Below are 15902 nucleotides of genomic sequence, written 5' to 3'. Positions count from 1 at the left end.
ATTTTGTCGCCATAAATAAGAAAAACAAAAAACAATTTTTTTTATGTACTTCAATATATGTGAGAAAATATATAAAAGTTTCGAGATATTTCAATACATTTCACTATGAAAAAAAAATTCTTGAAAATATGTGCAATAGACGTATAAAGCCCCCTTAAAGATTGCCTTGAAAGCCGGATCGTCCCAACATGGGAATATTCGTCGAACTCCAATTATTCCCATTCCAAGCAACCATCTGTCACATTTTAACGATATGCCTTAGCTAATACTGCACGCTCAATAATTGTTGATATTAAAGTTGACGCATTATCGAGGATATATACATATGTACGTATGTATATAAGTGCGGTTTATATAAGATAGTTAAATAATAATACATATATTAACGTGTATTATATTATTACTATATTGCTATCATTATATTTTTATTACAATTGTGGAATAATATTAATTAATATTATTATTAATTATAATATGTTAGGTAAACCCAATAGAATGTAGCTACGTTATTAGCTAATAAATTTATAATTAATAAATTTAAAATAAATTATACAACTTTTTAATATTATTTTGACAATTTTAACATTATTTTTTAATATCAGGATTCTAATATATTTTTTTACAGCAAATTTAGGTGTCTGTGCAGTTGGCATATCATTTTCAGCAGATCAAAAATAAAAGGGAGTTCTTGTCGCATGCAGTCGAGTTCTATAGTTTCTGATACTTTTTAGTAATAGTTCTGGTGATTTTACCCAAAAATCAGTCGATCGAAAAAATGATCTGCTAACTTCCCGTACACGGAAAAAAAAGGTTTTGCTGCAACAGCAAATCTATTTGTTAAATATGGGACAACTAACATTTTTTGCTGCGAGAGCTAATTAATTTTGCAATAATATTTTACATAAACCGGAACTCCGACATTTTGTACGGCATATCACTCTATTTTTTCTAAGTACAAAGGTCCTCACGAAACTCCTTAGAAAATGTTTTAGTATGCTCAGAACTATTCGAAAAATGTTTTATATAAACTAGAACTCCGAGATTTCGTCGGCATTTCACTCTATGCTACGGAAAACTAGCAGATAATATTTTTGATGGACTTTTTGTGGCAAAATCACCAGAACTATCACTAAAAAGTATCAGGAACTATAGAACTTGACTGTATGCGAGAAGAACTCCCTTTTATTTTTGATCTGCTAGAAAATTATCTGCTATGGGAAGTTAGCAGATCATTTTTTCGACTGTTTTTTGGGTAAAATCACCAGAACTATTACTAAAAAGTATCAGAAACTATAAAACTCAACTGCATGCGACAAGAACTCCCTTTTATTTTTGATCTGCAGGAAAATGATATGCTAATTTCACCAACATCAAATTTAATGGGACGCACTAATGCACATTAATCCATATTAATGTTGTACACTGATTTAATCTCAGTGTATAATGAAATGCAAATATGTATATCTCGAATAATAAAATATATTTTTTTTTAAGCAGCATAATAAAGTGTGTTGATGACCTCGCGGTTTGATCTTTTTATATATTTATTTCAAGCACTCATTTTTACATTGATTTGTGTGTACGTCAGTTTTAATATACACCAGTGCGCACTGAGTATGTCCATAATTAAATTCGCTATTGGATACAAAATATACAATGCAATACTTATATAAAGAGCGCTCTTGTTAATATATTAATACCCTCACATTATCATACAGTTATATTTAGATAAAGCAATGTTTATGTGCATTAAGATATGTGCATTTACGTATTATCTCATTAAATTTTACAAAATATGTAGTTTAAAGGCCCGGGCACATAGAAAAACTTAAGCATTAAGACGTTAGCAGTAAAAGCAAATCAATCACAGTAAAGAACTTAAGACATAACGTAAACAGTAGGTCGAATCAATACCATTGATTTCCTTACTGCTTACGTCTTACTGTTTAAGTTTTTCTATGTGCTCGGGGCCTTAAATACTTTCCATATGCCAATGACCGTAAAATATAATAAAGATGAATAATCTCTATTTTATATTTAGAATGGAAGGTAGAGTAGGAAAGAAGGAAGACGTCAAGTAATGGAAAGAGGGAACCAGAAAAAAGAGAAGAGCTGCGTCAGGATGGAGGGAGTCAGAGGAGTACTGATTAGGGAAAACTAAAGGAGATGGCCAGAGGGGTGCAGGATGGAAGAGGGAGGGAAGGGAAATAAGTTGTGAGGTCGTTCAATGACCAGGTCGGGGAAATAAGATAAATTGTAAAGGTTTTTGGGAACGTTTTTACTGAAAAAACGCCTTTCCAGCCCCGGAAGGGGAGCGAAATAAAGATGATTGATTGATTGATTGATAATAAAGATGAATAATAAAAAAAAAATTATAAGGAATGATTGTTCTAATATTTTGCAAAACAGCATGTTGTTGGATATTTCTTTATCATAGTATATTGATATTCACTTACACTCTGTTTTCTTCTTCATTTATATAGAGAGTCTTGAACTTTTCGTCACTATACAATCTGGTAGTAAAAGATATTTCCATCATATATTGCCCAGTTGATAAACTTTTATCGTAATGGATGGTAAAAATATGATTTGCGTTATCGTATTTTATGCCCGCCATATAATATGAGCCGTGGAAATCTGCTGCGTACATTTTATCCAGATGAAAGTAATGTATTCTTATTTGTGGACTTCCGTGGAAACTTATATTTTTCGTTGAGCGATCGATTCTGATACGAGTATGACATGTACCATTGTAGAAATCTTTCTCGATTGTACTAAGATCTAACTCGACTATATAGTGCTCAGGTATTATGTGACGTGGCAATTGAGTCGTAACATCCAAATTGGAACTTTGACAAGTAGATAAGATGCCCATTAATGTCAAGATGCGCATAATAAAAATCAACATTACGATGATTTTTATTCCGAATATCTGTAAAGACGTTATTTTCTTGACCTATTCTTGGCCTTGATAATTTTTGAAAAATAATATTGAACTATATGTTTGTCATGCTGGTTCTTACAAATCATATTTTAAAAACTGTGCTATATTTTCAAAACAAGACATATATGTGTATTCTATTTCTAATGACTCACCTTATATATTAAAATTATGTTAAGATTAAGATGTTAATGTTAAGTACAATTCTTCGTAGCAATTAACTTTGGTGAATGTATCTCATATCACAATAAATTCTTAAAGCTAGAAATATACAATCGCGATTCTACTGCCTCGAGAGATCATCGAGAACTGAGGCTCATTTGAACGACATTTGATTTCATAACAAATATGAAGCATAGAGTTAATAACAGGTAAGGTCATTACAACGTCAATCAAGTGTTCGCCGAACGAAATAATATACCTAATGCTTTTCGATTCCACTATTATAAACTTTGAGAAAAATTAGTATTTTGATGGACGTTTTTTTGTCATTACGTAAATTTGGAGAAAAAAATAAAAAAGAAGTGTCAAGTTTTACTGTGCACGTTATGCAATTTTAATTCGATTTTTTACAATATTATCATAATCCAATGATTACTAATTTTAACAAAAAAAATTATTTTCTTAATTTTTTAAAATACATATCTTTGATATAGCTATAAATAATAAATAAAAAATTAAAGAATACTAAAGAAAAATTTTAAAAAAGAATTGAAATTTATAAACAAAAAAAGGAGGAGTTGATCAAAGTTGATAAGGATGATAGAGAACTCCATTTTACAAGAAAATTGGCTTTTATACGACAAAATAACGTATAAGAGATAATTTTATTTTATTATTTTATATAATCTTATTTCTTAAAATTATCCTTTAGCACTAATTAAAAAATTATGTTTTTTCGCTTACAAGTGCGCAACGTTCTATCAAAATCAAAATTTCGGCAAAGTTCTTTTATAAATATCAATTTATTAGACAACGTAATTTGGTTATTTAAAAATATATTTTATTATTATAATTATAGTTTTATTAATATAGAAATAGTATATATATAGTAATAAAAACAGTAGTAGTAGTAGTCTTTATTGCTTGTCCCCGCAGGGTTTGCAAGGCGTTTTTACGGAACGTACCCAAACCTTTACAATCCTCCTTAACTCACAACAGACACATACATAACTTTTACATAGCCGGCGTTTTCCAGGGACGTACCCAACCCTTTACAATCCTGCCCCTTCCTAACCCGACCTGACCATAACGGCCTTTTACATTCTTTTTCCCTCCCTCCCCTCCTCGCCCTACACCCCTCCCTCATCCCTCCTTCCATCTCCTCACTCTTATATTCTGTCTCCGCACCCCGTCGCCGTCGTCTCTCTCCTCCCGCAACTCGCTATCCTCTCCCCTCAATTCTCCTCCCATTTCCCCTCACCCTCATTCCACACCATCTCCCTTCCATCCACCCATATTCTCCTATTTTCCACCCTCGTTCTTCTTCCCTTGGCTCTCTCTTCCCTTGCCTTCTCCAGCAGCCTCCACCTCGCCTTTCTTTCCTCCATGGATAAGTCTTCATCCACCCCTAACCCCCACCTCTTTCTAACTACCCCATATCTCTCTAGTAGCTCCTCTCTCTCCCTCTCATCCTCCATCTCCACTATTAACACCTCTCTCCCTCCCTCTCCGCTTCTTTCCCACACCCTTCCAATTTTCGGCACCCTACCTAACACCTTCTCAGCCACCCTTTCCATCATACCCCTCCTCTCTTCTGCATCCCTCCCGTCTAGCCCCCTCCAAACCACCCAGATAGCCAAATCTGTTCGAACAAATAATGCCAAATACTTGCTACAAATTTTGGTTTCAGAAATGGTACAAATTTGCATCAAAATTTGTTTTATCAAATGTTGTCGACAAACTGCTAGCAAATACGTATCAAAACATGCGTACACAATTGACGCCAAATTGATACCAAATATCGAGCAAAGCTTAGTAGTACCTGATAACAAATTGGCATCAAATTGCCGCTAAAATTAGTTGACAAAACCTAACACCAAATTAATGCCAAATATTGAGCAAATTTTGGTGACAAAGCTTGAGAACAAATTGACGCCAAATACCGAGCAAAGCTTAGCAACTACCTGATAACAAATTGGCACCAAATTGCTGTTAAAGTTTGTTGACTAAACCTAACGCCAAATTGATGCCAAATATTGAGCAAATTTTGGTAACAAAACTTAAGAACAAATTGACGCCAAATACCAAGCAATGTTTAGGGCGTTTCATTCAGATGGCGCGACACGTGAGTCGCCACTTTCAACGCGCCCCCACCTCCTTCCTCGCTCTTGTTCAGTGTCATAGCCGCTCTTGCTGCGTTTCTTCGGACGAGACAAGTACGTTTTCCTTCTTTCGTAACTGATTGAGCTAAGCGGCACGTATTCTGGAGACCAACCGAGCGAGATTCGACTTCCCAAGGAGAGCTCACCGCCAGGAAAAGGAGAGCTTGTAAGGGAGGATTGAGGCGAGGAGTCCGGTCCAGCGAGCAGGGCCCTTCCGATATTCTCATTTGGGACGCCATATTGGAAGATCGACATTGATCGTGGTAGTACAAGGGGCTCTGCAAGGTTAATTCTCGTCTTAAGATCTGGAATTGCTCTCATTCTTGTGGCTCTGGTTTATATTCTAGCCCTAGAATTGATCTCGTAGACAAAAGCAGAGGCCCCCCTCTCTTTTCTTTTCTTTTTTTTCTTTTCTTTTTTTACTTTGATTTCAATCAGTAATCCAGACTCCTTAATTCCGCCCTGTAAGATCTGGTTAATTCTCGTCTTGAGATCTTGGAATTGCTCTCATTCTTGTGGGTCTGGTTTATATTCTAGCCCTAATGTAATTTTAATATATGCATTACAATTTTACACTGTCAAATAATAAATAATATCGTTTGATAATAATAACAACAGTATAGATAATAGTAACAATTTTATTACTTGACTTATTTCATTCTATTTTTGACAACTCGTATATACATTAATTGTGGCTAAGGTCTATACTATGTCATAGTGTAGATCTTAGCTACATTTCTGGCAAGTCAGTCCAAAGTATGCGGCTTTGTTCTCTATCCTTTTTATCTGTAGCAATTTTATTTCTTTTTATTTTTTAATTATTTTTTATGTATTATCTCTTATGTATCAGGTTTCTGAAGAAGACTAAGTATATAAAGTCGAAACGTAAAACGTTAATTGTATTTAAAATTTGTTTAATTAAACGAGATTTTGTTTTTAAATTTAAATTGATGACCTTTTTATAACTCGAGAAAATCAGCCAGCCTTCCATCCTATAAGTTTATTTTGTACTGTTAGTTTAATTAATTTAGTTATATTTTTTTCCATTAACATTCCATTTGTTATAGTGATTGTGCAGTAGAAAATCTGAAAAAATAAATGTTTTTAAAGAGTAAAGATAGTATATATTTTGAAATCTATGTATTTTATGTAAACATAACATTTAAATTTATTTGCAGTTTATTTTAGAACATGCCAAAAAACATCGTTTCATAAGCTTTCTAAGAAAGTTAAAAGGCAGGAAAGTGAATGTTGAAGTTGTAGAAGAACTCAATTCAACAGATTCTTTAATTGAATTCGATCAGTCGCATATTCAGCAAGCACATGCTTCCGTTAAAAGCCAAAGTTCCGTAATACCAGATTTTCTTCATAATCAAAAAGAATCTGAACTTTCTCATTATTCTTAACTTTTTCATCATTCTGAACTTTCTCACCGTTCTGAATTTTCTAATAATTCTGATCATTTTGAGTACTCTGAACACTTTAATTTCGAAAATAACGATAATTATAGAGATATATTTAACATTAACAGACACACCGGCAACAATAACGAGGCTCATTCAGATGACAACGATGATAATTCTGAAAACTGCGAGAATAGTGATGAGAATAAAAAATATTCGAAATGTTTCGTGAAAATAAGAGTTATAAAGAAGAGTTATAAGAGTATAAAGAGTCATACTCTTATAGTCTTAAAGAAGAGTTATAAGAGTATAAAGAATATGTAATATTATGTAATAAAATGTGTCATTCTACTTGCCGTTTGAATCTGATTAAGGCAAAATTGTAATATTAGTTTGAAATAGAAACAATTTAAAACAATTTAAAATACAAGGGAAATGCTTTAGTTTTATAACTATCATATTCTTGCAATATTAAAAATTTTACATATTCTTTCTTTGATTAAAATATTTCTCAAAATAATCTTGGAACTGTTGATGAAATATCGTGTATTTTTTTATCTGTAAAAGTTTAAAGTTTTGTTTGAATAGTTTAAAAGTTTTGTTTGAACGGTTTAAAAGTTTTGTTTGAACAGTTTTTTTTCTGCTGTATATTAATTTAATTCTATTACATCAAACACTACAAAATTCACTTCGGTTGCTTGCACCTAAATGATGTATATTATTCTTTTGTTATTTCTTTCTGACAACAGTACTGCATTATTCCATCGTAATCGACGAACTATGCACATTGTGAACATTTGTTTATTTCAATTTTGCATTCTTGCAAATAATAAATCGTGTTTCAAGTTTGAACTAGTTGTTTAAATATGCACGGTAGTTATTATTGTATGATTAAAGAAAGGAAAGTTAGTAGTATTAGGCTTATAAGAATATTGTTTTAGATGCATTTTCATAGAAATTATACTCGTGTTTTCAGTAAGATTCTATAAATCCTTCTTATACCGGCCAATGCATTATCTGCGCACGGAGTATGTGTTCCAGGCATTATATAAGATTCTCGAGTGTTTACAAATATTATATCGTGCCAATTTTCATATTTAAATCTATATATATAAAGGAAGATGTCCTGACTGACTCACTCACTCATCAACGCCCAGCCTAAACCCCTGAACCGAATTTTTACCAAAAGTATATGAAATAGGGGTAGAATTTTCCGGGGAGTGCCACTATGTGTATAGTTTTTCGTTACCGATTTTCTGGAAACCGGTTTTTTTAATTTTTCTAATTTTTCGAGAAATAATTGACCGAATCTCAAACCCCTGAACCGAATTTTTACCAAAAGTATATGAAATAGGGGTAGAATTTTCCGGGGAGTGCCACTATGTGTATAGTTTTTTGTTATCGATTTTATGGAAACTGGTTTTTCTAATTTTTCTAATTTTTCGGGAAATAATTGACCGAATCTCAAAGAATTATAGATTAAACAGGGATAGAATTTTCCGGGGAGTGCTATAAAGTGTATAATTTTTCGTTACCGATCTTTTTGGAAGCCGGTACCGAAATTTTTTCAATTTTTCGGGAATTAATCGAGAGAGAGAGAGAGAGAGAGAGAGAGAGAGAGAGAGAGAGAGAAAGAGAGAGAGAGAGAGAGAGAGAGAGAGAGAGAGAGAGAGAGAGAGAGAGAGAGAGAGAGAGAGAGAGAGGGGGGAGAGAGAGAGGGGGGAGAGGGAGAGAGAGGGAGAGAGGGGGAGAAAGGGGGAGAGAGGGGGAGAGAGGGGGAGAGAGAGAGACTATTTGCGTGTCTTATTACATATGTCCTCCGGGGCGAAGCCCGGGTAACCAGCTAGTGTTTGCATATGTCAGTAAATTCACATTGTATAACATTTACTGTAATTAATATATAATTAATTATTTTATTGCCACCGTTAGATTTTATTGCGTGACCTTTTTAGTTTCTTCCTCACATATTCGAGATAGAAACTATGATTTAATAAATGCAACCATCATAGACATCCCAAAGTAAATTAACCTAAGTTGCGTTTAATCAAAACAGTTATTTCAAGTATTTTAATGTGTTGTATGTCTGTATATACATTGCAACTGCATTTCAGTATTAGCTGCGAACTGCTGCGAGTATGTTGTGTCTGTCAAACGTATGCAGTTCAATATAGACATGATAATGCTGTCAGTATACTCGCAGCTAGTATTGAAACGCTCCTGTATTTTGCTTTTACAGACAATGGACCACGAAAGATATATGGTGTGCGAGTTTCCAAATGAAGAAGATAGTATATCTATTGGATATTTGGAATGGCTGGAAGATAAATTTACAATTACTGAATTAGATGATATAATTAAACGTGGGACGATAGTGAAAGTTCGATGGCCAAAAAGCTGTGATGTAGGCCCAGCAACAGCAACAATGAAAAAAAAATTGGCCAATTGTCAGTGGGAAATGGTTGTAACAAAATTACGAGCATATGGAGGTAAGCAACGATATTGAATAATAAAGAACTATTCGATGCGGCAATATCGGTTTCTTAATGTGCATAGCAGATTATATAGTTGAATTGAGTTTTGTGTAATTGCATCTATACTGCAGTTCACAAAAAAAAATACGAAGTGATGAAAACTTTAAAATACCTAATTGTTATTAGAATTAACTACTAAGATATCCCATAGCAAAATGGCTATAATTATGATTCTAACATGCATTATTTTTTTTGTTTTATCGAATAATGTCTATAAAAAATCCCTAATTTTTGTACATTATGGTCGGTGTTTACACTACAATTTTCCATACCATTGAACTAAATCTTTATGCAGCATTTTTAAAGTTTTATCTCCAAAGAGGAGTCTTAATTGGCAATCATTTTCAGTTTAAGTAAATATAAATATAAGTTTATATAAAATTGAAAATGACAAAATGCTTTATTAAAATTTTAGGATGGATCAAAATGCGCGAAATCAGAGACAATTTGGAAAAGTATGGTGTCACTGAATTTGATAAACATGACAGGAAACAGTTCACAAGAAAGCAAACAACAGAGATCCGTTTTACATCAGCAAATTGAATCTACCAAACAATAAATTGGAATCGTCTGCAACCGATGCATCGCCAGCATTGATAATGCAAAATAAGGAGTTAGATCTACCAAGCGATAAGTTGAAATCGTCTCAAAGATCGGGGACAGAGTTTTGTGAACCAGCATCACATGAGTCGACACCTCTGACATTCGGACATAATTTAGTACCACAAAATTCCAACCCAAAATCATTGCCGGAAGACTTCCCTGATACTCCAGACGTTGCGATAAAAGTAGTCAACACACATGAATTGGAACATGTACATGAATCGAACCATGCAGCAGATAAAGTGAAGTCTTCGAATGATCATCAATCAATCGCAATACACAAGCCTAAGGTTAAAATTATTATATATTTCAATTACAATGCTATTTAAAATAGAAATTAATATTTTTGGAGTTTTGATTTTCAAGTGTAGTATATAGATGTTGGTTTGGTTTTCAATTCTCACGTAATGCAATTTTATGAATATGAATATCGTTACATTTAATAATTATCTAAAAATTTTATCATATTTTATACAAAATATTTAACACAGGAACAGACAGTCGACCTTGGAGGGCCAGAACCTTGTATAGTGAATGCCATTCGCCTTTCCTTGTGCAATCACACATCTGTCTCTAAGTTGATATGCGAGATGATGTCTTTGCTATTTTCAAAAGAAGAGTTAGCTACCTCTTCGCTTACAGGAACTGTGGCAAATTTTCATTGCGAAAAAGGTATAGCCGCTAAAAAGAAACTCGACACGGTGAAAATTGAAGCTATGAAAGGTATGACTATAATTTGTGCAACATGCAGTATTGATTTCATATAGGTGTAGTTTGAAAACTGATAAATATACGTGCTTTAGCATACGTTAAGAAGAAATTTCCAAAAGAAAAAGATTTCGACAAGATGTTCCGCAAAGCAGTGCAGCAGAAGTGCAATAATGCAGTTCCTCGAAATAGAGGACCAAATAATAAAGGAGAAACCAACTAAGTAAGATTAAATAAGGAACCAACGTAAAGGCGAAGAACCTAAACAATGCAGGATTAAGCGTCGTAAATAGGTTGAGTAGAATAACGATTATTTTCCAGTGTTTTTTAATAATTGAGATCAATACAACTACAATACAAATAGTCAGATTGTTGTATTATTATTTGTATTTGATCATGCGAATAAAAGTACAATTAACAATTAATGTCACAGTGTTGCTTTATTTCTATAGAAATATATATATATATATATCGTTCTTATTAAAAACTGTGCAGGTCCATTTTTATTCACGTCGTTATTTAGAAAAAATGCACTAGTCTCAATTTCAGTGAGAACTAGTGGACTGGCAACTAGTAAACTAATGGTCCACTGTTGCGCACACTTGAGGATCACTATTAGATCGATAACTACTAGTGCGGACGTAACACTACTAGTGCGAATTCCAACAGTGCGCGAAATTACTATTGAGTAGTGTGCACTAATAGTTACGAATAGTTGTCATTTCAATAGTTCTACAAGTTTTTTTCCGTGAGGGTAGTTTTGGCTTTCAGCACAATTATGGCATACGATATAATTAAAAAATCTGTTATTAAATAAGTAAGTTTTATAATAAAGTACTATAAAGTGGGATAGTTTTTGGATTATAATTATAAAGTTTACCTTATCGAGTTGCTTTTTAGAATGCGCATGGTTAATAATATTAATTAATACTATATTCACATTGACTTCATCGCTGTTAAATCAAACGACAAGTGTGTAATCAGTAAATATTATAAACATTTACAATACGTGCGTACATTATAAAAAAATGTTTTTATTTTAAAAAAAGCGGTAATTATGCAGTAATAGGGACCACCCTCCGATGACCTTGACCTTGACATATGTTGTCAAGGTCACCCTCCTGAGTGACCTTCGGAAGGTTTTAGCCGTCGCTCGTTATTCGTTAAAAAGTTATTAACAAAAAAAGTTTGGAAAATATAGCAGTTATTTTAAGTATTGAGAGGCATAAACGATTAATATTACGTCTTTTTTTTTAAGTAGAAAATATCTCGTTTTGCGTGAAAGTTGCTGCTTTACCAAAACACAACATTTAAAGCAGTAAATTGTTGATAAATTGAAGTCTTTTTGTTAAAGCAGAGAATACCTCGTTTCGCGAAAAAGTCGCTGCTTTACCAAAACACAACATTTAAAGCAGTAAATTGTTGATAAATTGAAGTCTTTTTGTTAAAGCAGAGAATACTTTATTTCGCGAAAAGTCGCTGCTTTACCAAAACACAACATTTAAAGCAGTAAATTGTTGATAAATTGTATATTGAATATATGTGAGTATTGGAAGGCATAAATGACTAATATATATGTCGAAAAAGTTCACGCATATACTTTCCACGCGAGACAAGTTGTCACATGGGTTCGTGGCGCGCTTCACAAGCTCGTTTATTGTATATCGCCACAAATATTCACACAGATGATCGACTAACTTATCTTGTTTAATACCACCTCTATTTAAACGAGCTCGTAAATGACGGCGAATCATCATGGTTTGAAGTGGAACGATGGAAAGGTGAATTACGTTCGGGCGAGAACGATCATCCGACGCGCCGTGTGCGACGGGCTGAACTGCGAGACGCTCAAGCTCGTCTACGTAAAGGGCGCTGAAAAGAAAGGATGGCTGGAGGAGATTCTCGGCGACGCCGTCGGTGAATTCAACGCTAAAATCGAGTCGATGGACGTCGAATACGAAGACATCGGACGACTGGAGACCCTCGGTGCGATCCGATCTTTCCTCTGCGGGCGCCACGCGAAGAACTGCGCCATGGAGAACGTGTGCAAGTTGCACGATTGATGGACGGAACGTCGCGCGCGTCTCACCACTCTTAGAGACCCTTTACTAGAGACTGGCCAACTTCAGGAATGCGACCACAAAATGGCGGCGAAGTCGTATGTGTGTGTGTTAATACGTGAACTCGATATATGTGTGCGTGCAGTGCGCTTTGTTTATCGCTGTCATCCGTTGCATTCTGCGCTACTGCGTCGTGTAAGTAATATGATTTGTTTCATTGTAATAACAATATCAATAACAAGTAACATCTTATCAATTGAAAAATAAGAAAGTAGTATGTTTGATGTGCCTGCGATAACTAATATATAACTAATATAACAAATATTTATTTTGGAAAAACTAATTTGTATATAATAAATATAAAAAACATTAATAATATATATTTATATATATATGTATACGGTATTTAATATTGAGCCACAAAAAGAATAAAAAATCTAAGCTCGGACCGTGTTAGTGGACCGCTCAGGTTTTTGCGCCGTGGAAGTCGAGGAAAGCACAATGAATAAAGCGCTCGGAGATAGCGTAAAAATAGTTCTTTATTTCACAGCTGATGACGGTTTCGCGCTCGCACCTTTCCTGTCGCGCACTCGCTCCGATACGATACCGCACGCGCAACGATACGGATTCGTTTTGTCGCGGAACACTCGCCAAGAAGCACGAGTGTCGCAAACGGATTTCTAGGGCTCACTGGTCCGTCCTGGCCGGAGCAGGCAAGGGATCGCGGCCGGAGCTTCGCGTTAGGCCGCGAGGAATTCGGTGGTGTGAGAAATGCTGAGGGGCTCCAAATCGTCTATTGGTCGTGCTCCTTGCGATCACGCGAGAAACACCTGGCCGTTGGCTCGAAAACAACAAAAAAAGTAAACCTTCGCGGTTTGGAGCCACTCGAGCGATCTCGAAGAATGTTCGCACTCAGGAATATTCCCGTCGCGAATATTCCTTTATTCGATTCGCAACATACCGCCCGCCTTGCATGATAATGCGAAACAACGGGGGTGGACATGGTCGCACAGAGAAGCGTGTGGACGACTTATGATTCAAAGCTTTACATACACTTGTTATCAAAATGTTTTGTACAATGTCCTTAAATCTAATGAGAAACAACGATAGCTTAACTTAAGTTTAACGGGATTCTCCCGTCGCGGACGGACAGGTAGACGTAGGTAACCGACAACGATTCGCATTCGTCCGGCCCGCGAGTGAGCGGTCGGCCAATGTTTCTAGAGCCGGCCGCCCAGCCAGATTAACTAATCCTTTCCGATGAAGGAGGGGAGAGAGCGGAGGGGTAATCCGCGAGACCGCGAATGCGTCGGGTCATGAAATCATGAATTTCATGGTACGTAGGGTAGGCATCCGTATGGCCTCGAGTTAGGTTCCATTCGTTTCGCGTTCGCGGACTGAACTTCTGCGATATGATGTACACCAAGAGGTCGTCCCACGTATCGACGGGACGATCGAGATTCGTTAACGCGGCGAGAGACGCGGACACATTATCGCGAAGTTTTTTCAATTCGGAAACGTTCTCGTTTTTCATTCTCGGTAAGTCGGCGAACGAATGGATGTGCGCGTGAATAATCGCGTTACGGTTGTCGTACTCGTCGAGAAGAAGTTGCCACGCTGCCTCGTAGTTCGCGTCAGAAATTTGAACAGTATTAATCAACGACGCAGCCTCGCCGGAGAGGCTCGCTTTCAAGTAATGCAACTTTTGAGTTCGCGTTAAAGAATCGTTCCCCGCAACGAGGGACTCGAAAATTCCACGAAAATTTTCCCGTTCCGGGAAAGCACCAGAAAAGTTCGGAAGCGAGATACGAGGCAGATGCAATGACATTCCGGAGTGCGCATCGCGATAAGATGATTCGTTACCTCGATACGGCGCGTGCGGAGCGTCGTTACTTATTTTACCGATGGTCTCGTGGAGGTGGTCCGCTGCTTCGAAGTAGGCGTCCTCAGCGGCAAGAAATTCCTCTTCTTTGAAGTAGAGGGTCGACTTCTTCTCCTCCGCCGTAGCCGTCTGCAGCAGCTGGACATGGAGGGCTTGAACCTTCTCCCAGAGACTTTCCAAATTCGTCAGTCTCCCCTTCGTTTTAGGGAGAGTGATCTGAGCCTTGGGAAGCTTCCTGAAGTTAATCAGCGACCTTCGGAGCTGGTCCATCGCGTTGCCTTGAGCAACGAGTAGATTTTCGAGATCCGAAGACATGTTAGCGAAATGTCTGGATCTTTTTTGCAACGATCTGACACCTGTGTGTCGATCGGATTGAAGAGCGAAGACGCTCTTGTACGACTCCGCGGCGAGAAGCAGGGCGATACTCGCGGGAGTCAGGGACGTATAGCACGTCGCACAAACAGGGCGCCGTCGGGAGGCGGATGAGCACGATATGTTTGCTGGAGCCGCAAGGCGGTACTCGCGGGAGCTTGTAGGACTCCGCGGCGAGCAGCAGGGCGGTACTCGCGGGAGCCAGGGACGTCTGGCACGTCTCGGTGACTCCGCGGCGAGTAGCAGGTACTCGCGGGAGGCAGGGACGTCTCGCACGTCTCGGGGTGCGACTCCGCGGCGAGTAGCAGGGCGATACTCGCGGGAGGCAGGGACGTATAGCACGTCGCAAAGCAGGGCGCCGTCGGGCGGCGGATGCGTATCGCAAGGAGCACGATACGTTTGCTGGAGGTCACGCAGGAGCCTCCGAAGCACTTCACAAGTTACAAGGCACCAATCTTTAGGAGAGCGGGTGCCGAGCGCTCAATGTTCGGAGTGAGCCACGGAGTCGAGGGCACGTATCGCGAAGTACCCGATGAACCGGGACAACGGTTCGAACGGCGAACTCCGTTTCGAGCGAGTCGAGTGAGCGCGACTGTTCGTCTTTTTTGGAGCAGCACAACGCGATCACTTTTGAGGCGATCGAACTGTCTATGCCGGTCTTTTATCACAATCCGGCTCGAAGGACCATTAAATGTTAGTGGACCGCTCAGGTTTTTGCGCCGTGGAAGTCGAGGAAAGCACAATGAATAAAGCGCTCGGAGATAGCGTAAAAATAGTTCTTTATTTCACAGCTGATGACGGTTTCGCGCTCGCACCTTTCCTGTCGCGCACTCGCTCCGATACGATACCGCACGCGCAACGATACGGATTCGTTTTGTCGCGGAACACTCGCCAAGAAGCACGAGTGTCGCGAACGGATTTCTAGGGCTCACTGGTCCGTCCCGGCCGGAGCAGGCAAGGGATCGCGGCCGGAGCTTCGCGTTAGGCCGCGAGGAATTCGGTGGTGTGAGAAATACTGAGGGGCTCCAAATCGTCTATTGGTCGTGCTCCTTGCGATCACGCGAGAAACACCTGGCAG

The 15902-nt window shown here is 37.4% G+C and overlaps 1 protein-coding gene, 1 long non-coding RNA gene and 1 pseudogene across 2 annotated transcripts; 1 reads left to right on the top strand and 2 right to left on the bottom strand.

The window, feature by feature from the left end:
• Positions 1 to 5651: 5651 nt before the first annotated feature.
• LOC139782554 (uncharacterized) lies at positions 5652 to 6987 on the bottom strand. Its single transcript, XR_011720921.1, has 2 exons — positions 6221 to 6987; positions 5652 to 6051 (listed from the first exon to the last, which is right to left on the bottom strand). It is a non-coding gene; the product is annotated as an uncharacterized lncRNA (long non-coding RNA).
• A 1850-nt stretch (positions 6988 to 8837) lies between these two features.
• On the top strand, positions 8838 to 10935 carry LOC139782550 (uncharacterized; annotated as a pseudogene).
• Positions 10936 to 13813: 2878 nt separating this feature from the next.
• LOC139782544 (uncharacterized) lies at positions 13814 to 14767 on the bottom strand. The gene has a single exon (XM_071721567.1). The coding sequence runs from the start codon at positions 14765 to 14767 to the stop codon at positions 13814 to 13816; it is 954 nt and encodes a 317-aa protein (XP_071577668.1).
• Between the last annotated feature and the right edge of the window lie 1135 nt (positions 14768 to 15902).

The sequence above is a fragment of the Temnothorax nylanderi genome, unplaced genomic scaffold (genome assembly GCF_030848795.1).
Source record: "Temnothorax nylanderi isolate EJ_2023f unplaced genomic scaffold, tnyl_v1.0 TNYL_tig0423_pilon, whole genome shotgun sequence".
NCBI lineage: Eukaryota > Metazoa > Arthropoda > Insecta > Hymenoptera > Formicidae > Temnothorax > Temnothorax nylanderi.
Note: the sequence above shows the minus strand (reverse complement) of the source record. Positions and strands in the feature narration are given on the sequence as shown.